The sequence below is a fragment of the Sebastes fasciatus genome, chromosome 13 (genome assembly GCF_043250625.1).
Source record: "Sebastes fasciatus isolate fSebFas1 chromosome 13, fSebFas1.pri, whole genome shotgun sequence".
NCBI lineage: Eukaryota > Metazoa > Chordata > Actinopteri > Perciformes > Sebastidae > Sebastes > Sebastes fasciatus.
Window position 1 is genome coordinate 13,320,591 of NC_133807.1, and position 26,372 is coordinate 13,346,962.

General features: G+C 40.3%; 2 protein-coding genes across 2 annotated transcripts in view; one reads left to right on the plus strand and one right to left on the minus strand.

The window, feature by feature from the left end:
• LOC141780402 (FAD-dependent oxidoreductase domain-containing protein 2-like) overlaps nt 1-26,372 on the plus strand; it is a 102,331-nt gene that overhangs the window by 46,750 nt on the left and 29,209 nt on the right. The gene's annotated exons all lie outside the window — the stretch shown is intronic.
• Nucleotides 16,548-18,905, minus strand: foxd7 (forkhead box D7). Its single transcript, XM_074655621.1, has one exon. It carries the CDS (start codon nt 17,882-17,884, stop codon nt 16,949-16,951), a length of 936 nt encoding a protein of 311 aa, XP_074511722.1. The 5' UTR covers nt 17,885-18,905; the 3' UTR covers nt 16,548-16,948.

Sequence of the window (26,372 nt, forward strand, 5' to 3'; positions counted from 1 at the left end):
TATATTAATTGGCATTTTCAATGCAGGAATTTTACTCAATGTATGTAATGGATTATTATCAGATTGAAGTATTGCTATTTTTACTTAAAGGAACAATGATTCAGATTTGTTGGTTGCGATTTGCAAACACAACATTCAAAGTTGGCCCCTCCTCGACAACACCAGAAGCACAAACCCCCTGACCGTGGTTAGGGTGCTCGCCAGCGGGTGAAAGCAAACCCCAGATTTACTTTAGTTTTGGAACAAGCTTTGGCTGCTTGGCATTCCACCTTGCTGAATTTTTTTGGCGCTGTCTAACATTTTTCGTAGCTTCCTCTTGCTTGCGATCTGGCATCTGTTAGGTACGTTTTTATAGTGGTTGACTCCCAGAAATGTCCTGAACATAGCAAAATAAGAAAATATCAGTGGGCAACTCCGGGATCTGAAAGGTGAAGCCACTGCGGGAGTGCCTTAAACTTGCATTCTTTCTAATAGCCAGCAGGAGGCGACTCCTCTGGTTAAAAAAATAAGTCCGATTGTATAGAAGTCTATGAGAAAATGATCTTACTTCAGTAAACATTGTAAACATGAGTATATGATCTCAATCGCTAGTTTCGAGTCTTCTTCAATGACGTTCATCTAGTCAATTATGATCCCATTTAGAGTCAAATAGACCATAAAGCAGGTTATGCTTTAAGGCGTGGATACCTTGTGGATCACTACCATGGCGCAGTCTGGGATTGTCCGTGTTTTCGTCTTAGACCTTTAACCCTTTCACAGTGTGTTTTCAGTTCATGAGAGCTAATTATAACCCTTTTCGGAAGCCTAAAAAGCGTTTGGTTGTACTTAGCTCCGCCCTCTCGCGTCACTTCTGGTTGCAAAAAAACTAAATGGCAACGGCCAAATACCAAGATGGCGAAGGCACAAATGGTTAACTCGAGGCTTCAAAACAGCAGTCTACATCCAATGGGTGACGTCATGGTGACTATGTCCACTTCTTCTATACAGTCTATGGAAAATACAGGCAGAGGGCAGGGTCTCTGAAGATACACTTCTAGTGGGTCATACATGATGATTGAGATGGATTCATTTTTTGTATGAGGATTTGCATTGTTTTTTTTTTAGGAAAATCATTCTCATTGGGGTCTGAATAATCCCTCCAACACTGTAGAAATTCCAATAAACACACTCAAACTTGTAACAACCTCCATAACAATATTTCATCATTCAGTTTTTTCACATTCCTGACTTTGGCACCTGTCATGTGTGTGGTTTTACTTTTTTTCTTTTTACAAGCTCAGGCTGCTGTTACAGAGAACACAGCGCACAGGAGGGAAATTTACAGAGCGTGTCCTCCCCAGGCCGTGCAGTGTTCACAGGGATCAAATACTCCCAAGGTGCAGTGTGTGTGTGTGTGTGTGTGTGTGTGTGTATATAACTCTATATTCCTCTCCACCGCCGCTACCACCACCGGAGCTGCTGCCACAGCCTTTTACAGAGCCCGGGACCTCAGAGTGCCCTCTGAGTTTTCTCTTTATGAGCTCTAGCTCATCCCTTGACTTGTAGAGAAAACAAGAGCAGAGCAGGCTTTTATAGGACTCCTGGGGAAAACACAAAGAAGGAGGCAGAAATAAAAATAAGAGAGAAAGTTAGTTTGAGGCTTCTGCTGTCTGAAGGATGGCAGGGAGAGAGGAGGTTAAAGTGTTCGACAGAATGTGGCCCCATTTACTGCAGCCTCACCTTCTGCTGCCGGGCAGAAGAAATGTCAGAAACGAGGTGAAGCAGATGAAGATGAAGAGAAATGGAGAGCAGGCTCGAGGAGGGTGTGAACTTTCCCCCACCGACACAAGCTCACTTATGTGGACTCCCTCCTCCACGGGAGTCCCGAAGATAAACATGGCTGTTCGTTTAACATCTTTCACCTCTTCTCCTGACCTCATTTCATCCCTCCTTTTTCACCCTCCATGTCCATCCTTCTCTCTCTCTCTCTCTCTCTCTTGAAAACTTTCTCTCCTCTTTGTTACTTCCCTTCTCTGTCCAGATGTTTGGCCCAGCAGCAGCAGCAGCAGCAGACGCAGTGAGAGAGAGAGAGAGAGGACCTGCGGCTAAGTGGTGGAGATCTCCAGCGTGGACTGGAATGCTGACCTTCTATCCATCTCCATCAGCGGGGACACATTTGTTTGACTTGAGATGTGATTGTGTTTTCTCTTCCCCACACCTGCAGCTTCCTCTGAACCATGTTCCCCCACCGCACCCCTCCTCCTCTGGACTCTCCGGACTCTCACTGATCAATTGCTTTAACTTGGAAAAACACTCATCCAGCTGCTACTGCTTTTCCTCATGTGTTATATTTTCTCCTGGCGTTTCCTTCGGGGGCCGACCTGCAGAGGAAGCGCCGCATCTCTCGGCAAGCAGAGTTTTGGGAAGTATTTTAATCCAATGAAGTCATGAAACAAAGCAGGCGCGCTCAGTCCATTGACAGCTCCTGTCTCTTTCTGCTGTTTGTTGTCACTTCTGCTTTGATTGACTGCTGCGAAAGCAGGCCTCTGGGGGAGTAGCGTCGTTATCAGAGGCAGATCATGTGGGATCTGCATAAAATAATAAACCTCCTCTGTGTTATGATGATGGTGTTCTCTCCACATGGAGCTGAGCAAGGCATTGTGACTCTCAACAATCTGTGGTTTGGTGCAGATCAAACGTTCCTCTCATTTTTGAATTCATCACGCACTAAACCCGCCCTCATTAGTCAATGGCACTCAGCAAGTTGTAGCGTCTAATTCTGCGGGGCCGCCCAAACTTATCACCCTTCATTTCAACATGGTGGGCTGCCCCGTCGCTGAAACCCTCTCAAGCTGTTCCAGACATCTGACAACAGCCACATTTATTTATTGACTTCATTTCGCTTACGGGGCAGCCTTTACAGCTCCCATGAGTGATTCAGAGTTAATGTAGAACTGTTCATTGCTCGCGAGTGTTTTTTCACTCCTTCTCCTCCTCCTCTACCACCACCTCCTTTCCCTCCTTTTAAACTGTTCTTAAGTGTTTAAACACTCGGGTAATGACGTGCTGTTGTGGAAGTGAAAAACCATGTGGGATGAAAAAAAAAAAAACATCCATGTGGGCTTTTCCCCCCGAGGAGAGAGTGAACCACCAAGGATGGGATGAGAGTGAGGAAGGCCCTGTTAATCAAAATGAATGAGCACCTCTCAAGGCCCTCGTGTCGACGAGGCCACGAGGACCTCTCAGCTCCCCCTTCTCTTCGGAAACATGAAGCTCTGGGTGTAAAGAGAGATCCAGACGCTCTCCTGCACAAAGCTATCAGCAAACCCATCTGCCTCGCTGTAGATATTCCATCACATTACCTCCTGTTTGCTCATTTTTTCCCCAGCATCATGTTGACAGCAGGTCAGAATAACTGGAACCGTTATTGAATTTCACGTAACCTTAATGTCAGTTCCCTTTGACTCAGACGTACCCTCACAGTCCTGTCCAATATGAACTCAGATACCCCTTCATCAACACCAGTCATGTCCCAAATATATTCATTTGAAATGTTTTTTTTCATACATTTGAACTGTGAGTGTTTAGCTCGGTTTGGTCAAGTTTGCATCTGTATTTGTTACCCCGTGGAGCAGTAGAAGAAGAAGAAGAAGAAGAATAAGAAGAAGAAGAAGAAGAAGAAGAAGAAGAAGAAGAAGAAGAAGAAGAAGAAGAAGAAGACAAAGAAGAAGATCTGAGATCTGCAAAAACTTACAAAACTCTTGTGAGACTCGCTGCCCGACGACATATCCTTACCTTAACTATTCAAAGTCAATGCCTAACCTTAACTATTCGAGATCAATGCCTAACCTTAACTATTCGAGATCAATGCCTAACCTTAACCATTCGAGATCAATGCCTAACCTTAACTATTCGAGATCAATGCCTAACCTTAACCATTCGAGATCAATGCCTAACCTTAACCATTCGAGATCAATGCCTAACCTTAACCATTCGAGATCAATGCCTAACCTTAACCATTCGAGATCAATGCCTAACCTTAACTATTCGAGATCAATGCCTAACCTTAACCATTCGAGATCAATGCCTAACCTTAACCATTCGAGATCAATGCCTAACCTTAACCATTCGAGATCAATGCCTAACCTTAACTATTCGAGATCAATGCCTAACCTTAACCATTCGAGATCAATGCCTAACCTTAACCATTCGAGATCAATGCCTAACCTTAACTATTCGAGATCAATGCCTAACCTTAACCATTCGAGATCAATGCCTAACCTTAACCATTCGAGATCAATGCCTAACCTTAACCATTCGAGATCAATGCCTAACCTTAACCATTCGAGATCAATGCCTAACCTTAACCATTCGAGATCAATGCCTAACCTTAACCATTCGAGATCAATGCCTAACCTTAACCATTCGAGATCAATGCCTAACCTTAACTATTCAAGGTCAATGCCTAACCTTAATGATGTTGCGAGAGTTTCCCCAGTTTGGTGGTTCCCTTCTAGACACTTCCAAGAAGAAAAAGAAGAAAATGAAAAAGAAAAAGGCATTTTATTAAACCCTTGAGGGGAATTTCAATTGAAAGCTAGACATTTCGACCATTTATTCATTAGACCTACGTTGACCTTTTTGAATATTTCCATCACATTACTTTAAGCTATTTTAACTAAGCCATTCATTTTAGCTAACTGTTTTTCCCTACTGGCTTGCACACACTTCAGGTGTTAGAGCTGACTCAATTTGTGGATTATTTTTTTTTTATCAGAATTTTTTTTTTTCAAATTAATCGAGTATTTCAAGAATTGTTTCCCGTTTGCAGACATATGACAGTAATTTGCCCAGAATGTCTTTATAAATAAAAATATACCAACGACTTGGCAACCCAGCTCTGGAATAAAGAACAATGATGTGCGAGTGGTTTAAATTTGCTTACAAATCTCAGCATCGTACGACAAACACAGTCGGACAGGTGGTGACACTGCGCTGATGCATTCATATACAACAAATCACCACAACAAGCCTTCTCATAGTTTCAGAACAATAATGGAACCACAGTTTCTCAGATGGTTTTCAACATGTTGCTTAAAGGAATAGTTCAATCCTTTAATTCTGTTTCTTGCCAAAAGTTAGATGAGAAGATTGATACCACTTGTGTGGTAAATTTGAAGCTACTACCAGTAGCCAGCTAACTTAGCTTAGCATGAAGAATAGAAACAAGGGTAAAGGGCTTTTTTGTGCTATTAATTTGCACCTATATTTATGAAACAACAACACGGAGGCTCCGTAGCCCGAACCAAGACGGCAAACTTTATTACTTCTTTCAACCTTGACGACGGCAGCGCAGACTAGATCAATTCCTTCCGTTCTTACCTTTCACAATAAAAGCCTTAAACATATAATATTCGTAAGGAAGTATTTTGCATTTTCTTGTCATTTATACGTCATGGCCCCGATGTGTAAAAGCCTTTACTCTCAATAAGTAAGTGAATAAGCTTATTTCCCAAAGTGTCAAACTTTTCCTTTAAAGGAACAGCGTGTAACATTCAAGGGGATCTATTGGCAGATATGGAATATAATGTTAATAAATATGTTTTCTTTAGTGTATAATCACCTGAAAATAAGAATTGTTTTGTTTTCGTTACCTTAGAATGAGCCGTTTATATCTACATATGGAGCGGGTGCTCTTCTCGGAGCCGGTCGCCATGTTGGTTGCAACCTCACCACTAAATGCCGCCAGATCTTACACACTGTAACTTCAAAAGAAAGACATTCATTAATCCAAATACTTCAACATTTTTAACAGGTATTTGTAACTTCTGTCCTCCATCTTACCCTGAGCTCGAACAATGTCCACAATGATCACGCTTCTTCCTAGCTTTAGAAAACAACATCAACTTAGTTTTATCTGCCTTCAGTGCAAATTTGACTTGAATGAGCTGACACTGCCAAATATTAAAGGCGGATTGTAGTTTATGAAGTGCACCTTGGAGAGGAGATCCACAGCTATAACTATGTCTAAAACTGTATACTTTGCATAACAGTGAGTTTAAGTTCCTAAATTATTTATGTAAAGAGACAACAAAAGTGGGCCAAGAACAAAACTTTGAGGTACTCCTTTAGTAAGCTAGTTTGAACTGTGGCCTTTGACTGTCCTTGACTTCTACTGACTTGAGTCCTACCTGAGAAATAATTACTAAACTACCCAACTGCTTGTCATTAAATGGACTTTAGGACTATGCAGCTGTTTTTTCTTTTATAGATTTCCTATTTCTGCAACTGACAGTCCAACCCGATCTCACAGGAAGGCGTATGAATGACGCAACATTACAAGGTCGTTCCGCATGTCATGAGGACGCATTTTAGGCTTCTCCTGTGTCATCATACGTCACGCAACAAAACTACAGAAACGTCCGCAGTTAGGTTTAGACAACAAAACCACTCACTTTGGTTTAGGCAACAAAACCACTTAGGTTTAGGAAAAATAAGTACGTAAACTAAGTAAAATATGTACAGAAACAATGTAACATAAAATACGGAAAAGATATGACAAACATTACTACAAAACAGATGACAAACGTCACTAACGTAACTTGCAAATCAAAACAGCGGTCTCCAACACCGGTCTCCTGGCTGAAAGCCTTGTGTTTGTTGTACCCATCTACCTCCCGTCCTGCACGTTATAAGCTGTCTTTCTCATTTTTTATTCTACACCATTACGTAGCTCTGAGCATAGCAAATTTACACGGATGCATTTACATTGGACTCATTACAGACTACATGGCGTACAAATGACACGCCAAAAGCAAGAATGGCATTCTCATTGCCCGCTAAATGCCTTGCGCATTACGTGTCATTCATACGCCTATGCGTGCGACCGGGCTGGACAGTCAGCTGGAGAGAGTTTTTATCTCTCCTAAAACACAAGAAATATGAGCTATTTTGGCCAAGATAGTCTGATAAGTGTTGTCATAAGCTAAACAGAAATCGTGCTAAATTGGAATAGAAGAGGAGACATTATCGCAATCATTTCATTAAAAGAGCCATAAATATTGGTGGCTATGGCTTACATAACCCAAAAGTTATTATTGCATTGCTGTCTTATGCCTTTTGAGGCTTATCATGTTTTTCCTGTTTTTCCTTTTCAACCGATTGAATTTAGGCTCTCTCTCTCTATCTCTCTCTCTCTCCTCCACTCTGTTGCTCCTACAGCATTTCACAGAACGCCTTCAACTCAGCAGCTTTTTCAAATTTGGGGCTTGCGACACTCAGCCAAAAGCCGCAAATTACCCCCCTCTAGCAGCAGCGAATTAGGAACAATTTTGTGTTAGCTATAAAAAAGAGAGGGAGAGAGAGAGAAGTGAGGGGAAAATATAGCTTACACCAGGGACCACCAACAGAGGCAACATGGGATGAACGGCTCGTTGGCCGACAGTTTGGGTGGCAGGGCGGTGCTAGAAAGCAGCCTCAGTGATCTTCAGAGCAATCAATCCTATCATATCACATCTACACAGTATGGCACAACATCCATTACCAAACACAAAGGCCTGAATTAGTGGATTTATGTTGCTGTTACAGGATGTTTGCAGGCCTATGAATTGGCTTTACAGTTCCCTGAGCACACAGAGACCAGCAGCAATGATAAAAAAGCAGGCCTGTCCTCTGTGCACCCAGCGTTATTCACTCCGGTGACACCGAAGGGGAAAGGATTCGTATGAGGTGACAATCCGCCGCCTGGAATTTTCATTCTCTTTCGAAGAGGGTGGGATTTTTGATTTCCCCCCGCTATGCGGTTGGTCCTTAACTCGGAGCATTAATGTAAAAAGGGTCTTTTTCTTGTTTCTTACAAAGCGTGAGGTTTGGCATGCCCACTTAATCTGCCTCTATTGAGCCAATCCATGTTTTTCCCATTCTGGCACCCTTCTCTTCTCCCTTTTAAAATCCATTTCCAAGTTGTAATATGCCACTGCAGACGTTATTGAGGGGAGAAAACCAAATGTAATGGGGAAGAGAGGTGGAGAGAGAAAGTGCAGACAGAGAGAGAGAGAGGTAGGGACTGAATGGAGAGAGAGTTTCCAGCTCTTAACTGGCTGCGTCCCCTGCGCTTCATGGCGATGCCTGGTGTGGAAGGCAGACCACTTTGTCTTCCTCAGAGATCAGTCAGAACCAGGTTGGGGTTACTGACTCTCATTAGGCCTGCACACCGACCGCCAAGACTTAGACTGTACGACTGTAATGAGAGCCGGCACGTTATAGCCTGACCCCTCTCTGACACATCTTGGCCCACATGTTAATTGTGCTTCCTGCTCCCCTTTTGATTAACAGGGAGTTTTAAATCTTTGTTTGCATGGTTAATGGCTCTCATTTAGTGCAATAAGTGGTTTCAGGGCTGCCGTGGGTGACATCACACTCCCGCTAGCTTTGATCTCGGGCCTGTAAAGGGCGAGCTGGCGGTTGCAGGGCCTTGTACCTGCAGCGGATACCTCACACGCCGACGCCCATGCATGCCGGGACGCGGTGGTGCACAAAAACCCAGAGAAGGGATGTCGTGGTAACGGCAAGCTCCATGGGCAGGATGAGGGCATGAGGTCGCCAGCTGGGGAACGGTAGGGCACCATGAAGATTGAAAATAAAGAGCAACATGAGTGCCACCCAGAGAAAAACAGATTGGCTGTTTCACAGGCTTTTTTTAAACAGATGTTATGAAGAGGAGGATCTATCTGCAATAAAAAACTTGAATGCAACTGCGGATTTTCTGAAGATGCCTAATGGAGCAGTTGCATTTCATTTTCATTAATTGATTTCCAGTGATAAATATATACACACATTTGCATAAAGCAAGCATATTTGCCCACTCCCATGTTGATAAGAGTATTAGATACTTGATAAATCTCCCTTTAGGGTACATTTTGAACAGATAAAAAATGTACGGTTAATTTGCGATTAATCGCAACCTAAGGAATCCATTGGTACCAACCATGACATACTAGCTTGTTGTGAAGGAGGCTAAATAATGCTCCAAACTTACACTAAATTTTGGCGAGGGAAAACGGTCATGGCCATTTTCAAAGGGGTCCCTTGACCACTGACCTCAAGATATGTGAATGAAAATGATTTCTATGGGTACCCACGAGTCTCCCCTTTACAGACATGCACACTTTATGATAATCACAAGCAGTTTGGGGCAAGTCATAGTCAAGTCAGCAAACTGACACAGTTTGCCATGTTATGATTTGAGCATATTTTTTATGCTAAATGCAGTACCTGTGAGGATTTCTGTGCAATATTTGTCATTGTTTTGTGTTGTTAATTGATTTCCAATCATAAATATATACATACATTTGCATAAAGCAGCATATTTGTCTACTCCCATGTTGATAAGAATATTAAATACTTGACAAATCTCCCTTTAAGGTACATTTTGAACAGATAAAAAAGATGCGATTAATTTGCGATTAACTATGGACAATCATGCGATTAATCGTGATTGGATATTTTAATTGATTGACAGCCCTAATCGCAATATATTGAATTGTAATCCCCGTATCATGATACGTATCGTTTCACCAGATTCTTGCCAATACACAGCCCTAGTCAATATAGCACCAGAGTCAGTGTTATTTTCACATCACTTTTGGGTTATTTACCTAAACCAAAATATGGTATGGTTACAAAATGTTGTAAACTCCTCTAGCTCTTTATAAACTTATGTGTCACTATTTGTTACTGGTTGTTAATAATATGCCTATCCTGTGCAGTTTTGAATGCCATGCACATAATTTTTTCAGGGTGCCCTACTGGTCGCCAGCTGAGGAACGGTAGGGCACCCTGAAGATTGAAAATAAAGTGCAACAAGAGTGCCACCCAGAGAAATACAGATTGGCTGCTTCACAAGCTTTTTGAGAAAACAGATGTCATGAAGAGGAGGATCTATCTGCAATAAAATCTTGAACGCAACTGTGGATTTTCAGAAGAGGCCTAATGGAGCGGTGCATTTCCTACAGAACTTGGCTGTCAGAGAGAAGCCACGGTCTCAGGGTAAGGATAGAATATCTAAGAGGTTTAACATAGTTTGGTTTATTTGGAAATTATTAAGACACAGTGTTCAAGCTTACTCTAAAGTATTTAAAGAAGTCATTTTTGGTTCACTTCTCTTCCATCACTGGCTTTTTACTGTTTGCTTTCAGTTGCCGGTGTTTGTTTTTCCTTTCTACCTTTTCATTCCTCCATCCTCTTTTCATCTTGATTTTATTGTCCCCTCTGCCCCCAGCTGCAGATCTCTCCTCTCTCGCTCTATTTTCTCCCACTCCCTCTGAGCGCGTGGCTGAGGTGTGAGATCATTCTCCTTCTGGGTGGCTTTCCTGCTATATGTCACTGTCATCTGTTGGCACTGAGGCTTGAGGGGGGGTCCCCTTTTCCAAAAACACACCGCACTCCGCTTCGCCACCCTGAGCATAATAAATTCTTGGGCACGAGACTGGAGAGGGGTGCACTAACGGAGCAGCGTGTTTTACTGGGCTTGGCAGGGTAACACATAGGCCGGTGAGAGAGGGAAAGCAGCGAGAGAGGTGGTGGTGGTGGTGGGGGGTGCAGCAAAAACGAAGGGTGGAAGATTTATAATTGAATAACTCCCCGAAGCAGGGCAGCGGGGATCGGCCCTGCCAGGAAAAGCAAACGCGAAGGAGCGAGTGAGGCCTGTGGAAATCAGCCATTAAAGTGAGAGGAGAGAAAACCTCAGCTGTGATGTGCCTCGGCAGGAAGGTGCGAGATTTACTAATGATAACTGAAAAACCACAACGCCTTCATATTCACCAAACTCTTGATTCTAGAGCTGCACAAATCACCCTCTTGAAATACGAAAGCAAACACAAATCAGTCTCTGGCAATCAGGTGTTCAGTTACACACTAAAACTCACAATATAGGGTTCACTTTATCCAGCACCAATGGGTTGTGTTACTTTTTGAGTTATTTTCCCAAATGGTTATAGTTGACCTGGTGTTAAACACAACACGATTTATCTTAAAACTGTCACACATTTATTGTTAGTTGTAAAAATGATGTGCATGACATTCAAAACGGCACAGGATACACATATTATTAACATTCAGTAACACATGGTGACACATAAGTTTATAAAGAGCTAGAGAAGTTTACAACAGTTTGTAACCATACCATATTTAGGGCTGTGTATTGGCAAGAATCTGGCGAAACGATATGTATCATTTTACAGGGATTACGATTCAATATATTGCGATTAGGGCTGTTAATCGATTTGAATATTTAAGCGCAATAAATTGCATGATTGTCCATAGTTAACCACGATTAATTGTTAATTAATCGCACATTTTTAACTGCTCGAAATGTACCTTAAAGGGAGACTTGTCAAGTATCTAATACTCTTATCAACGTGGGAGTGGGCAAATATGTTTGCTTTATGCTAATTTATGTATATATGTATTATTGGAAATCAGTTAACAACACAAAACAATGGCTATGACTTGCCCCAAATCTGCATGTGATTATCATAAAGAGGGCATGTCTGTAAAGGGGAGACTCCTGTGTACCCATAGAACCCATTTTCATTCACGTATCTTGAGGTCAGAGGTCAAAGGACCCCTTTGAAAATGGCCATGCCAGTTTTTCCTCGCCAAAATTTAGTTTAAGTTTGGAGCGTTCTTTAGCTTCATTCAAGATAAGTAAGTATGACAAGGTTGGTACCGATGGATTCCTTAGGTTTTCTAGTTTCATATGATGCCAGTATCTTCAATCTAGCTTTAAAACTGTTTAAAAAAAAATTTGTGGCGTTAAAACTAATCTGTGTAAAAGGGTTATTATCACGTTAACTTTGACAGCCCTAATTGCGATATATTGCGCTTTTTAAAAATCTAATTTTAGAAAATAGTATATAGTATAAAAAACACTACTTTTTTATGCAATCACAACAGAGGGATCTGCATTTGAATTTATCCCAGTCCCTGTAACATCATAGCACTTGTGCAATCTGAGCCACTGTCTGCCACAAATCTTTGCATGTAAACTATTAATTAAAAAACAATGTAGTGTATTTGAGAATCAATGCAGTATCACAAAACATAATATCACGCTACTCAAGTGTATCGATATTACACATATACACACTAAAAAACACTAGGTCAAAATTGACTCAGTATCCATGGGTATAAAACCATCCAAGAGAAGGGGTTATTTGATTCAACAACACAAAAGTCATATAGAAATATGTATAGTATATAATAAGTATATGTATATAAGTATCTACCCATGTGTACCGGGTAAAGTTAAAGGTCTTATTGTTAACATTTTATGTAGATGAATATTTAAAAAAAGAAAAGAATGCATCTACAGAGCTTTTAGAAAGGTGCTGAAAAAAAATCTTATGATTGTGAATTAATCATTTAAAAAATGTTGGCGGGTCCAAAATGAATGTTTTGTTTATCTTTATGGAAGATATCTGACGTTTGCTTCCCACTGCTATCAAGGCTTGTGAGTCAATAGTAATATAACGTTGGTATCACGTGGTATCTCTGGGTCATCAGTTAGTGGAAAAAGGATAAATGGCTGAGATTGACAGTAAGTGTCTGGCAACGACTTGTTGTGAAGTAAATGCAATGGAACGGGGGAGGCAGAATGCGACATCTAGTGGCTGAATGTTATCAATAGCACCTTTAACCCAGCGTTGCAGACTTTTAGTGTGTCTACAGTCTAAAAACTCACATAAAAAACAGCAGGCTGTAAGACAAGAAAAATATTTGAAGGGAATGTATCCAAATTAAGCATTTGAAACTCTGTGGAACAACACAGACGCATTGTTTTTCCTGTCCTGACTGAACTTGCAGGGGTTATCCCAGAATGCACCGCTCTCCCCACTTGAGTCTTTGCTGTGGAAGCAGAAGGAGTGAAGGCAGCGAGGCGGGGTGCTCCGTACGAATGAGTTTATCTTGCCTGTTTGGCTTGGCGTTTGGGAGTGGAGAATGAAAGCATGGTACGGCGGTCAACGTTAGGCATGAATGGAGCTCTCTGGCTGTATCGACTCACTTTTCCCAGTGAAACGAGCATCAGAGGGAAGTTAGGAGTTGTGATAACTCAGAACTGATAATCCACGCGGAACTGAGCAGAAACACTGCAGCGGTGTATAACACGCCATGCACCACTGACAGGTCGTCACATAAACGTCAATTCATCATGTGCACTTATGTGATGAATCACCTTAATACGACACTGAGTACAGCGCTCTGTGGTGACATATTCAATTACAAACAGGATCCCCTTGTGTGAAATTCTGAGTGACTTTGCAGATTACTTTTATTAAACTTGGAGATGCCTCACAAAAGACATACTGGAAAAATCATGGCTGAAAACAGGAAAATCTTGCTAAAAAAAAGAAGCTTTTACTTGTAATAGAAGTGAGGATTTAATAAAGCATGTCACACTCAATGACGCACAAAGGGAAAAGGAAAGTAAAGAGACTTTAAGCAGTGTACTGGCAACTTTTACCTCCTTCAGGATGGAAAACTGATGTGCAGTCGCAGCGACACACACAAAAGCCTGGGGTGTCTGACTTGCTTATTTTATCAGGTGCACCGGCTCCTCAAAAAAAAAAAACCCTGACTTCCCCTCCCTGCCTGCAAATCAGTCGCAGTGTTTGCCTGCTTCAGTTTCTCTTCTCTTGGCTCCCCACCAGCAGAACAAGCTCATTATAATGACAAAGATTCCTTCATCTGATGCCCTTTAAGAACTATTAACATTGCTATGTCTTACTCACACCTGACCACGGCGTTCAACCATATTAAACTGCACTAAAGTGACAGGTCCTGTTTATGTATGTGATTATACATGATGACTTATTGCATGCTATATGGATCACATACAAGACTTTCCATTGTTACGTCTCTACACTACATCGTTATATTTAGTTGTGACATTCTACACAAGCAAAGCACTGAAACCGAATGAAAAAAAATCAGGGCTGTCAAAGTTAACGCGTTAACACAAATTAATTTTAATGGCATTCATTTTTTAACGCATAAACACAGCTTGCGATTTTTAGGTTGTAGCGGGATCAGTTTTAAAGCTAGAGTGAAGATACTGGAATCCAATCCGTTGGTACCAACCATGTCATACTAGCTTGTCGAGAAGGAGGTTAAATAACGCTCGAAACTTACAATAAATTTTGGCAAAGAAAAACTGGCATGGGCATTTTCAAAAGGGTCCCTTGACCTCTGACCTCAAGATATGTGAATGGGAATGGGTTCTATGGGTACCCACGAGTCTCCCCTTTACAGACATGCCCACTTTATGATAATCACATGCAGTTTGGGGCAAGTCATAGACAAGTCAGCACACTGACACACTGACAGCTGTTGTTGCCTGTTGGACTTGAGTTTGCCATGTTATGATTTAAGCTTTTTTTTTAATGCTAAATGCAGTACCTGTGAGGGTTTCTGGACAATATTTGTCATTGTTTTGTGTTGTTAATTGATTTCCAATAATAAATATATACATACATTTGCATAAAGCAGCATATTTACCCACTCCCATGTTGATAAGAGTATTAAATACTTGACAAATCTCCCTTTAAGGTACATTTTGAACAGATAGAAAATGTGTGATTAATTTGTGATTAATCATGATTTACTATGGACAATCGTGCGATTAATCAGGATTAAATATTTGAATCGATTGACAGCTCTAAAAAAAATACATGTTCAACTGTATGTTTGGTTTTCCAATCAGATAAGTTCTAGAAGTGCTGCGGTGTATGATATGAATCTTATGCAGGATCAGTTTAACCTCAGCTCTTGCCGCACTGTTTAAGATTAGCAGTACAAATATTAGACATTTGGTTATGACCAAAAAAAAAGAAAGAAAACCTCAAAACAGATTGAATTAGATCAAAAAATGGGTGCATTTGTAACAAGAAAATCTTCAGAATCGAGCAAAGACAAGAGGAATCAATGAGAAAGTGTGTTCTTCTTTCAGGAGTGGGCAGCTTAAAGCAGCTCGCCATCAGGTAACAATCTTTTTATTTGTTTCAGCCCCTCACTGGGTGCCAAAGTCTGCTAAAGGACTAAGCGTGCGGTGTGATCCATCAGCCCCGTCCAAGAGCTTCAGCATGGTAATCCATCTAAAACCAGACTCAGAATAGAATTAAATAAATACTTCCATGCTCTGAAACCTAGAATTATTTAACTACTGTCATTCTCGCTGTATAGCAGCACCGTGTCGACTTAAATGAAAAAGAAAGGGAAAAATAAATCAGATAATTTGAATTAGTAGCATGATGGAGGAATGAGGGGAAAGTTTTAGGACACATTTAGTAAACTACTTATTTATCCTGTGTGTGTCTCCAGGTGGAAAAAGATTAGTTTATTTGTTTTAGGTTTAGACGATAGATTATGGTTTGATTTATGCTTTTATAAACAGCTGAACCTTTATACGCCAGCCTATACATGGAAAAATAACCAGTTATAAGTCAGATTGTTTGGATTCATGTGTACAGTGTTACTTGGAGCGAGTAGGGACAATTTCTAAGCAACAAACATAAACCTTTTTGTATCATTAATAAACTGAAGTGTTGGATTCATTTCTTGAAAAGAATTTGTTGCGTCTGCTCACAATATAACAGGTATTATATTCATTATTCAAATGAGGAAGTTACCTCTTTAAAATTCATAATTTATTGCTCAAATAGCACTTTTTAAAACAGCCATAATAAGAAACAAAACAAAAATTGAAAACAAAAGTAAACCAACATATTTTCTACTTAAAAAAAATATATGATTAAAAAAGGCTCCTTTGTGGGAACATTTGGTTTTGTTTTTTTTATGATTTTATGATCGAACAGATGTTATCTTATTTGAAAATGTGTTATACAGATTTTCTCGCGAGGACAGGCGGACAAGAGTGTGTGTGGCCCTGCAAAATAAGGCAATTATAGGCATGTATATTTTAAGCTTTATCCATGAACACACGCACACACACGCACACACACACACACACACACACACACACACCTTCAACTTCAGCTACACACAGATGCTATAGATCAGAAAGACTTATTATTCTTATACTTTCATCCTAATTTCATCCATTAATATAAGTGTTACAGACTCTGACCTTAACACAGGAGCACGTATCCAACATCATTTTTTACGCATAAAATATAATATAAGTTTTTTGCTGTTTCAAGTATATTAAATAACTCACAGAGCATCTCAGTTGTAGATAATTACGCGAATAATCGTCTGTACTAAAAATACCGACAAGAAATATTTTTTCATGAGTGTAATCTTTGTTTTTTTTCTATTTGATCGAATATTTGATGCAGAAGTGGAGCACATTCACGCAGACTATCAGGCCTCGCAGATTATTTTAGTCGTCATATTATTCTTCACCGTTGTTTTTAATTCAATGGCTATGGCTGTAGGCCTTGAATGAAGCTCATTTAACTGCCATTATTACGAATTAGGGCCGAATTAATGATTAAATCAGTGCAGAAATAATCAAAACCCAGGAACTGAAATTTAAAGCGAGTATACACACATGACATAATAAAACAAGTCTGGTGTTTTTTTTCTATAGATCATCCATAAGATAAATAAATTACTTCAGATGGATCTGCACAAAATACAACATAACGCAAGGTTTTAAATATTCACTTTTATTTCTTTCCAGAAAAAAAATAATAAAGGAAACTCGTTATTTAAATATTTTAAACAAAAGGAAGATAATTCATGATCAAAAGAAAAAAAAAAGAAAAAAAAGGCGTCTGTTAAAAATATTTTTTTTGCCATAAAGGTGAGAAGTAGGGAGAGTTTTTTTTAATTAACATATCTACAACATTCTTTGAAAGCAGACTCATCCAACTTCTGGAGGAATTCTGCTTTAAAATGTCTCTTGTTACCTGAGAAAAAGTTCATAGTCCGGTTGTGTGTGTAGTGATTATTCGTTGGTAGTAGCAGTGTTGATGTGTTTGGCCAGGAGGTCCATGGTGCCTGCTCGCTGTAGTTTCTGATACTCCTGGTGTAAACTGAGGAAGTGTGGAGACGCAGCCGGGTGGAAGAGCGCAGGAGACGCGTAGCTGGAGCTCAGAGGAGCGGAGTAAGAAGTACATGTTGCCGGGGAGAAGGCGTCGATGCCCGGCTGCGCCTGCTGGAGGAACGCCTTGGCTGAGAAGAAGCTGGAGAGAGCCGGCAGGATGCTGCTGACAGGTGGGATGGCTCCGTGGTGATGGTGATGGAGGTAAGGGTAAATCTCCAGACTTGGCAGCTGCAGAGCCGCAGCGCCAAACGCATACTGCGGGAATCCGTGCAGTCCGCCGCTGGACTCCATCAGGTGCTGCTGCTGCTGGTGGTGCTCCTTCATCAGCGGGTCGAAGCGAAAGTGCTGCCGCTTGAAGCGCTTCCTCCGCCGCAGGAAACTGCCGTTCTCGAACATGTCGGAGGAGTTTGGATCCAGCGTCCAGTAGTTGCCCTTCCCAGGGTTTCCTGGCTCTCTGGGCATCTTTATGAAGCAGTCATTGAGAGACAGGTTGTGTCTGATGGAGTTCTGCCACGCCGGGAATTTCTCCCGGTAATATACGAAGCGCTGGCTGATGAAGTCGCAGATCTCGCTGAGGGTGAGTCGTTTCTTCGGACTCTGCAGGATGGACATGGTGATAAGAGCGATGTAGGAGTATGGAGGCTTCACCGATGCGGGACCTTTGTTTTTAGCAGGAGAAGGAGACACCGGATGATCTGGACTGTAGGTGTCCAAGTCTTTAGTCTGGCTGCTGGACGTCTCATCCAAAGGTAAGAGCTGCTCCTCTCCGCTGTCTTTAAGTCCTTCCCCTACTACGTCGATAACAATATCCTCCATGATGTCCAAACCCAATGTCATAGTAGATGTCCGGCGGGTAAAAAGCTCAACACCACCTGCCAACAGGTGTGGAGAGTGACAGCTCTAGAACTCTAGAACTCTAGAACCCCTGGACTCTAGAACTCTTGAATTTTAGAACTCTTGGACAGACTTTTACGCACGACTCCTCGTCTCCATTCACAAAAAAAAAAGTGAAAATCCGAGCGCAATCCTCCTCCTACTTCTTTTCAACAAAGCAGACTCTTCTCCAAACCGCATGTATCCTTTATTTCTGGTGCATATATCATAAGCGCAAAAGGGAGTGATTGTTGTGCGTAAAAGCGTAAAAAGTGCAGTGCGCGTCCTCCTCCGAGGTGTCCAGCATCATCTGTAATCTGTGTTGCTTTTCCTGTAGGTCGGCTGGATGTGATGTCACGTCGAGGCACCATCCTGACCAATGAGAGAGACGCAAAGGGTACCAAGAAGAAGGCCTGTTACCAGCCTCCCACCAGCAGCACTCTCATCATCATCCAGCACATCAAGTGCCAAGTCGACGCGGACATTAGAGAGCCATTATAGTGAAAACATCCTCATGAGCAGGAGATCACAAGGAGACTATTTTTAGAGAGCAGTTCACATTCTTCATTCAGGGTGTTGATTTCAGAGTGGGCCTAAACATGTTAAGTTGTGACAATAAATATGAATAAAACGAAGACAAAATAAAGTAAGAGCGATTTTTAGTCATCCGTCAAACATATTATTTAACTTCTAAACTATAAGTTATTATTAGCATTTTACAACAAATATTCCATTTATTTGTATTGTTTTATCCGTCAAACATATTATTTAACTTCTAAACTATAAGTTATTATTAGCATTTTCCAAAAAAATATTCCATTTATATATATTTTTTTATTATTCCTTTCCTAATACCTTTGTATTCTGTGTATTTTTTTAAATTTAATTTAATATCATGTAATGTTATTTAATTGAATTTTTTAATTTTACATCGACCCAAAAACAAAGACAGAAGACAGAAACTATCATCTAAACGTGCAACGCTGACAGAAAATGACAATTAAGGAGCATAAATACCCGTAAATAGGTCTGTTTTAACTTCCCAAATAAGATGATAGACACTTCAGTAACATCAGATCACCATCCTGCATTTAAAGAGTGATGGGGGGGAAATCCCCAAACGCTTCTCTACGTGAGGCAGAGATTTAAACCCTAATCCCCCACGAAGCCTCCTGCTGCAGCCGCCCTTTACGCACACACTTGACGCACAATTACATGTTTCCAGACTCAGGGGGATAAAAACTGCAATGTCTGCTGCTGCGAAAATAAGAATTTGGTGACTTCTTTAATAATAATAATAATACATTTTATTTATATAGCGCTTTTCTGGATACTCAAAGACACTTTACACAGATAAAATGATCATAAAACAAGGACATCATAAAAATATATTTTTAAAAAATCACACAATATTAATTACACATTAAAAGCAGTTATAAAAAGGTGAGTTTTGATTAGTGATTTGAATATGGACAGGTTGGTGCATCTGATGTGTTCCAGATCCAGAGTTCCAGTTATCTTTGATAAGAGGACTGTGTGACTCTGTTTTTTCTAAATTTACAGAAGTTGCACTAGGGGCTTTCGTTTTGATAAACATCACCATATGTGTGAAAATGGAGAAGAAATAATATTTGATGTGCATAACCTGAGATTTTCTGGTTATAGAAACTCTATACACTCTCTGTTCTCCATTTGAAACCTATCAAAGTCCACCATAACCCTAGTCAGATTATCTGCTTTAATAATGGGCGACTGGAAGCGGAATGGTCATATTGGGATGAAAGTAATAGATTTTCACTTGCTCAGACATAAAAGAGAAGAGGGCGCTTTTGGTATTGTTGGGAGGCCTCTGGTTGTTTGTGTTTAATGACGGAGCTCTTTGTTGGGGATTCCCACATTTCCTGCCTCTAATCGCATTGATACCTCAGGGCAGAGAGTTGGGACTGGGTCCGGACTGGGTGGGCTACACGGTACCAAGCAAAGCTGCACATGATTTCCACAAATTCATCACGCATGTCTTCAGATTGGAAACAGGCCCGGGCGCAAGTTGTGTGGTTCCAATAAGGCGCGAGAGAGCAGGAGCGCGCAAATCACTATAGAAGCTGAAGGTATATATGGCGCTATTAAGTGGATCCAACATGTGCGTCATTCCAGGGGACAAACAAGGGGGAGAAACTGGTGATGGAGAAGACATTTTCAGAGTAATGCGCCCAAACTGTCCTGCAACACACACACACAGCTGGTATTGAAATGCTTCCTGATGTTCAATTTACAGATATGGCCTCCAACTTTTTATTTCTGGTAATTTTTGTAAGAACCATCATAAAAAGCTATGCACCATTAACTTCTGGCTCAGGTGTTTTTTTCTTTTCTTCATTTCTTTTTATTTATTAAAAAAAGGTGAAATATGGAAATCATTGTGTTTTATTTTTAACCCATGGAGACGCATTATGTACACATTTTAACAGTGCTGGCCTGCCAATAGAGGGCGCTAAAAAACATTACTACTACTACTACACTGAAAAAAAAAGTTCTTTGAATTTACTAGATTTTAATATGGACATCGGTCCCACATGATCAGAATGTGGCCAACTGACCTAATTTTCTTCTTTTTCTCAATCAATTATTGCTCGTCAAACCAAAATGATTAATTCACATTAGACTGTTTAAAAGAATCATGTTGAGTCAACACATTATTTTCCAGTTACAATAATACCAATTTATTGTGTAATGTTAAAGTAATTTCATCATTTGTATAATTTTTATTATTATTATTAGTAGTAGTAGTAGTAGTATACTACTACTAATAATAATTAAAATTATACAAATTGTCAATATTTGTGTTTAAAATATGGAATGCACCCAGTAATATGTGTAATTTGATTGTAATGTGATTATATTTTTTGTATTAATAATCTGAATCTGTAAAGTACCTAAAGTTGTCAGATAAATGTAGTGGAGTAAAAAAAGTCTAATATTTCCCTCTGAGATGTAGTTGAGTAGAAGTAGAAAGTAGCAGAACATGGAAATACTTAAGAAGAAGCACCTCAGAATTGTATTTAAGTACTTTGTTACATTCCACCACTGAGTACATTTTATACTGTTGTGTTTTTTAAAAGCATTATTTACTCTTCCTGTTGGAATAAAATAAGTGTTAATTATTTAACTGCAAAGTAGTAATGTGTTTTTGATACCTTCGCTTTTTTTTTTGCATTAAATTATACCAGGATGTTTGCTGAAATTGATTGAAATGTGGCACAGCCCCACCAAGAAAAATTTCCACCAGCCGCCACTGCATTTTAATAATAACAAATAACAAAAACCAGCATTGTGTTAGAGATCTTATTTGTGTTGTGCAGCAGATGAATAAGTGGGAGAGTGAAGCAGCCACCGAGGATTTGGTGTAATAACACCATTTGGCAGGAAATAAACAGGCCTGGAGGATCTCACTGGATCATTCTGGATAAATGAACCTCCAGGTCAGGAGCCGGGTTAAATGGAGCTGTTACTGAGCTTCTTCAGTTGAAAATGTTTTCTTATCTCAGTGAAAACTTGAAGCCCTTTCGCATGATTCAGAGAGTGATAGAAAAAAAACATCAGACTGAGCGTGTTTTTCATTGGGAGAGGCTTCAAAGAGGCTGGAGGTTGTTTTCACATAATGCCCCCCTCTCTCTCATCTTGATTCCCTTAAAATCTTGGCAGTACACTGGACAATAATATAACGTGTAATTTAAGGTATCATGAATCATAACTGCATGAAACGGAGTCAGACAACGGAGAGGTGCTGAGCCAAACACATCTGCAACACACACACACACACACACACACACACACACACACACACACACACACACACACACACACACACACACACACACACACACACACACACACACACACACACACACACACACACACACACACACACACACACACACAGAGACAGAGTTTAGGGGAGGATAGCCTACATGTGTAAATTTCATGAGCTGAACTGGTCATTAACACATTATTTATGGGGTCTGACTGGTGGCTCCACGTGGTGAAGTGACGCAACCTGTTCCTTGTGTGTGTGTCTCATCGTTTCATTGTAATCTATGTCTGAAACATACTTTCCTCAATAATCCAGTTGTGTGTTGTGTAAAGCCGTTTGATGAGGAATGACACATCTGTATCTGAAGTCCTATCAGTCACAGAACAGTGGTGCACCTCTGGCTACGTGGCGCCATCTTCTGGTGTGAAATTGAAACGCCTGTAATAAAGAAAACCTCACAATTTACGATAAATTCAGGCTACATCTATAGGCCTAATCTAATTTTGGGAAGGTAGATAAAATATTGAAAACAACTGCGATTCAACAGCAACACAAATACAGCCTCTAAAGCGGCTTCAACAAAAACTGAACACAAACATTAATAAAGGCAGGGCTGATGATCGACATCAATGGACATCAATGGATATATATATATATATATATATATATATATATAAGGGCTGTCAATCAATTAAAATAATTAATTGCGTATTGCATATTTTTTTCTCCATTCAAAATGTACCTTAAAGGGAGATTTATCAACTATTTAATACTTTTATCAACATGAGAGTGGGCAACTATGCTTGCTTTATGCAAATGTATGTATATATTTATTATTGGAAATCAATTAACAACACAAAACAATCACAAATATTGTCCAGAAACCCTCACAGGTACTGCATTTAGCATAAACATATACTCAAATCATAACATGGTAAACTGAAGCCCAACAGGCAACAACAGCTGTCAGTGTGTCAGTGTGCTGACTTCACTATGACTTGCCCCAAACTGCATGTGATTATCATAAAGTGGGCATGTCTGTAAAGGGGAGACTCGTGGGTACCCATAGAACCCATTTCCATTCACATATCTTGAGGTCAGAGGTCAAGGGACCCCTTTGTAAATTGCCATGCCAGTTTTTCCTCGCCAAAATTTATTACAAGTTTGGAGCGTTATTTAACCTCCTTTGCGACAAGCTAGTATGACATGGTTGGTACCAATGGATTCCTTAGGTTTTCTAATTTGATATGATGCAATGATATGAAGATTTTCAATCTAGCTGTAAAACTGAGCCTGCTACATATATACATACATATACAGTTCATACATACATACTATACTAGGGATGAAAAACCTAACCGTAAAAAAACTAATTGTCCAAACCGAACCGTGCTCTTGTTGAACCATTGCACCACTATTAAATGCAGGCCTGCTAATTATATGATGAGGTGCCAGAGACACAGAAGAGGCAATTATCTGAACATAGGCCTACTTGACCATTAAGTAGCCTGCCCTATTTCATGTATAAAATCAGTGTTATGGCTTCATATAATACTGTATAGAAATATCATTCATTACTAGTGAATGGAGGCATTCAGTTACATACAATGGCACCACCACAAGCATGTAATGTAGCCATACTTTCCGACATTTTTGGTGGCATCTTGGCACTCCGTTGAATGCACTCGACTTCACCACACCACACACTGTAGGTAGTGGGCCAATCACAAGTCACATTAAATCAGAGAACGCTTGCTGTGATTGGCTGCGGGCAAAACCATACAAATAGTCATTCTTTTACAAAAAAGGATCAAATGCAGGTGTTGTTTGATTGGAGAAGTTTTGATACTACTTGGTACTGGGTTATTTTGGTCAGTACCTTAAAAGGTATCATGTACTGATACGCAGCCCTATTCATTTCATAAATATAAAAATATCATTCATTACTATTAATCAATCATTCAATCAATCAATTTATATATTATGGAGTTCAAACACATTGAAAATGTTATTTTTTCTCACCAGTAAAATAAATAAAATCATTTCAAGTTTGACAAACTATGAAGTTGTTCAACTGAAAACTATAAGCTGCCTTGTACGTTGACTGAAACAGCACTTCATAGTTAGCGTTCTGGAGAGTTCACCTACAATGTATGCTGGGACGTATGCTAACAACATTTCTCAGCAACTAAATTTGATATGATGAAATTAATTAAATTGATAAGTAGTCAAAGTATACGCATTCTTAGCTGAGGTGAGCCCCAAATAAAGGCCACCTCCGCTAACATCCCAAAAAACAGAAGTACTCACCTAAAGCCGCTAGTGTTCAGGTGTAATACCATTAACCATAGCTACATTTCACTTACATCTGCAAGTTTCAGGGTCCTCGTATTGTGCATGCTGGCTCACTGTCAGGGCTCACTGGGACACCTAAATGGAAAAGAGCCAACGTTAATGTTATTAGTAACACTGTGCTTTACCTGTTATGACAAGTCAAAACGTCTGCTGTGAAAAAGGTCTATTGTTTAGGCCGTCATGTGCTAACTAAACTGATCACCAACCAAGACACACCTGCATTTGAGTGACTCACCACCTCAGTTGAACAATTTACTGGCTTCACCTAAACTTAAATCACAAGGCTTGATCATTTCTGGTTTGAAACTAACATGAGGCAATGAGTAATGATCAGATTATTGCATTAAAGTGAATGAGACAGTTTTATGAGGAAACTGTAGTTTATCATATAACTTTTACTTGACGGTTTGTTAGTGTTCAGCTTCTGTATTTTTAAAGTTTGGGCCTGTAGAGCAGAGCTACAGAGTCCCACAGCACACAAAGCCAATGTCAAATGATAGGCCTACTTAATCCGCAGATCAACTCACGAATGTGTTGACATGTTGAATAATGTACTGATATTTCTTTGGCTAAAATATTGAGGAAGACAGACACTGAGGAGGAGAAGGAGAAACAATTTGGACTCAGGAAATGAACAGCAGGATACCGATCACACAATTCTGTAATACATTGCAATTTTATAATGATAAATGACAGTTTATAATTGTGATGACAACACTGAGTGCAGAGTGTAACCAAATCCCCTCCTACCTTGGGGTTTTACTGATTTAGAATGATTTAAAAAGTTCCTCAATATCTCCAATAGAGGGTGCTCTTACATCAGTCATAAGATGAGATTTTCTGGCGTGCAAAGAAACTTTTAATTACATCCATTTCTGAGCTTTAGAAACTGGTATTTTATATACAAATTATGGGTCCAGTTTGGGATTTGCGTGCAATCGTCTGGTGTGGAGCTTTACCTCAGAATTACCATCATACTGACAAGTGAACCGAAAGACACAGTAACACACTGCACTTTGGTCAGAACGCATCAGTGCTCTGCTGACCTCAGAGAGCATTTTTCTGTATGCCTTGACACTGAAAACTACTACGCCAACGCCAAATGCCTGCGGAACGCACGGCAGATATTTCCAACATTATTTTTCTATTGGGACTGACAGCAGCGGTCTGCCTGTAGTGTCGTGTTCGCCCCCGAGCTGCTGTCAGATAGGGCTTTGAGGATGGAAGGAATGCAGATGTTGTGTTTCAAAGCTCAGCACATACCATGATTGTCAGGGGTTAGGGCGCTGGCTGGAGGGACTGTGTGCATCCGACAGCGAGCTATTAGACCGCAGGGTGTAATGAGAAGTTACAGGAGCTGGAGACTGGCTTTACAGGCACTGTAGTGGTTGATGGAGGAAGATAAGAAGACTGCAGACTTCCGTGTGGCACATTTGGGCTCTGTTCAAACCCTGTTTAAAGCTGCAGTAGGCAGAATGTTTTGGGCATCATTGGGCAAAAATTCCATAATAACCTTTCAGCATTTTGTAATTCAAGTGTTCTGAGAGAAAACTAGACTTGTGCTCCTCCTCATGGCTCTGATTTCAGGCTTTAAAAAAAATCTAGCCCGTGATGGGAGACTTTGACCAATCACAGGTCATTTCGGAGAGAGAGCGTTCCTATTGGCTGTTCATTCTACGGAGGCAGCTGTCAATCACTCGAGGACTCCGATCAAACGGTCAAACTAGGCAGCGCTGATCAAATACAGTATGAATCAATATTCTGTTACTGTAATGCCTGATTCCTGCAGAAAATGTTTTCAGAAACATCTTGTAGTGTACTGTTCAGCTGTAAAATGAGAAAGCGTGCTCTGGTGGGCGGTGCTTGGTATTTCCTCAACTGATCTCAACATGGCTGCCGGGTCACAAACTTGCTCATTTTACAGCTAAACAGTACACTACCAGATGTCTCTGAAAGCATTTTATGCAATAAATAGGCATTACAGTAACGTGAAATCTTGCAGATGCCATTAGAAGCATCGGAGGACACAGAGGCACATGATTTTTTTTCAGACTACCTGTCTTATGCACTACTGTCAGGATATAGTGACCGTTTTAACAACATATTTGCTCCGATCTGCCTACTGCTGAAAACTTCCTGTTTTCTTCCTCCTGCAGCCTCAGATGGGATGCTAATCTTCTACATCTTAACCGGCATTGTTTTGACAGCATGTTACAGCGTGTCCGAAAGGGACACAGAGGCATTTCATGGAAAAAATGCATCTGGTATGACGAGTTTGTTTAGACG

What these genes read in the sequence shown, in the direction of transcription:
- foxd7 (XM_074655621.1), bottom strand. Translation starts at nt 17,884, where the DNA reads ATGACATTGGGTTTGGACATCATGGAGGATATTGTTATCGACGTAGTA.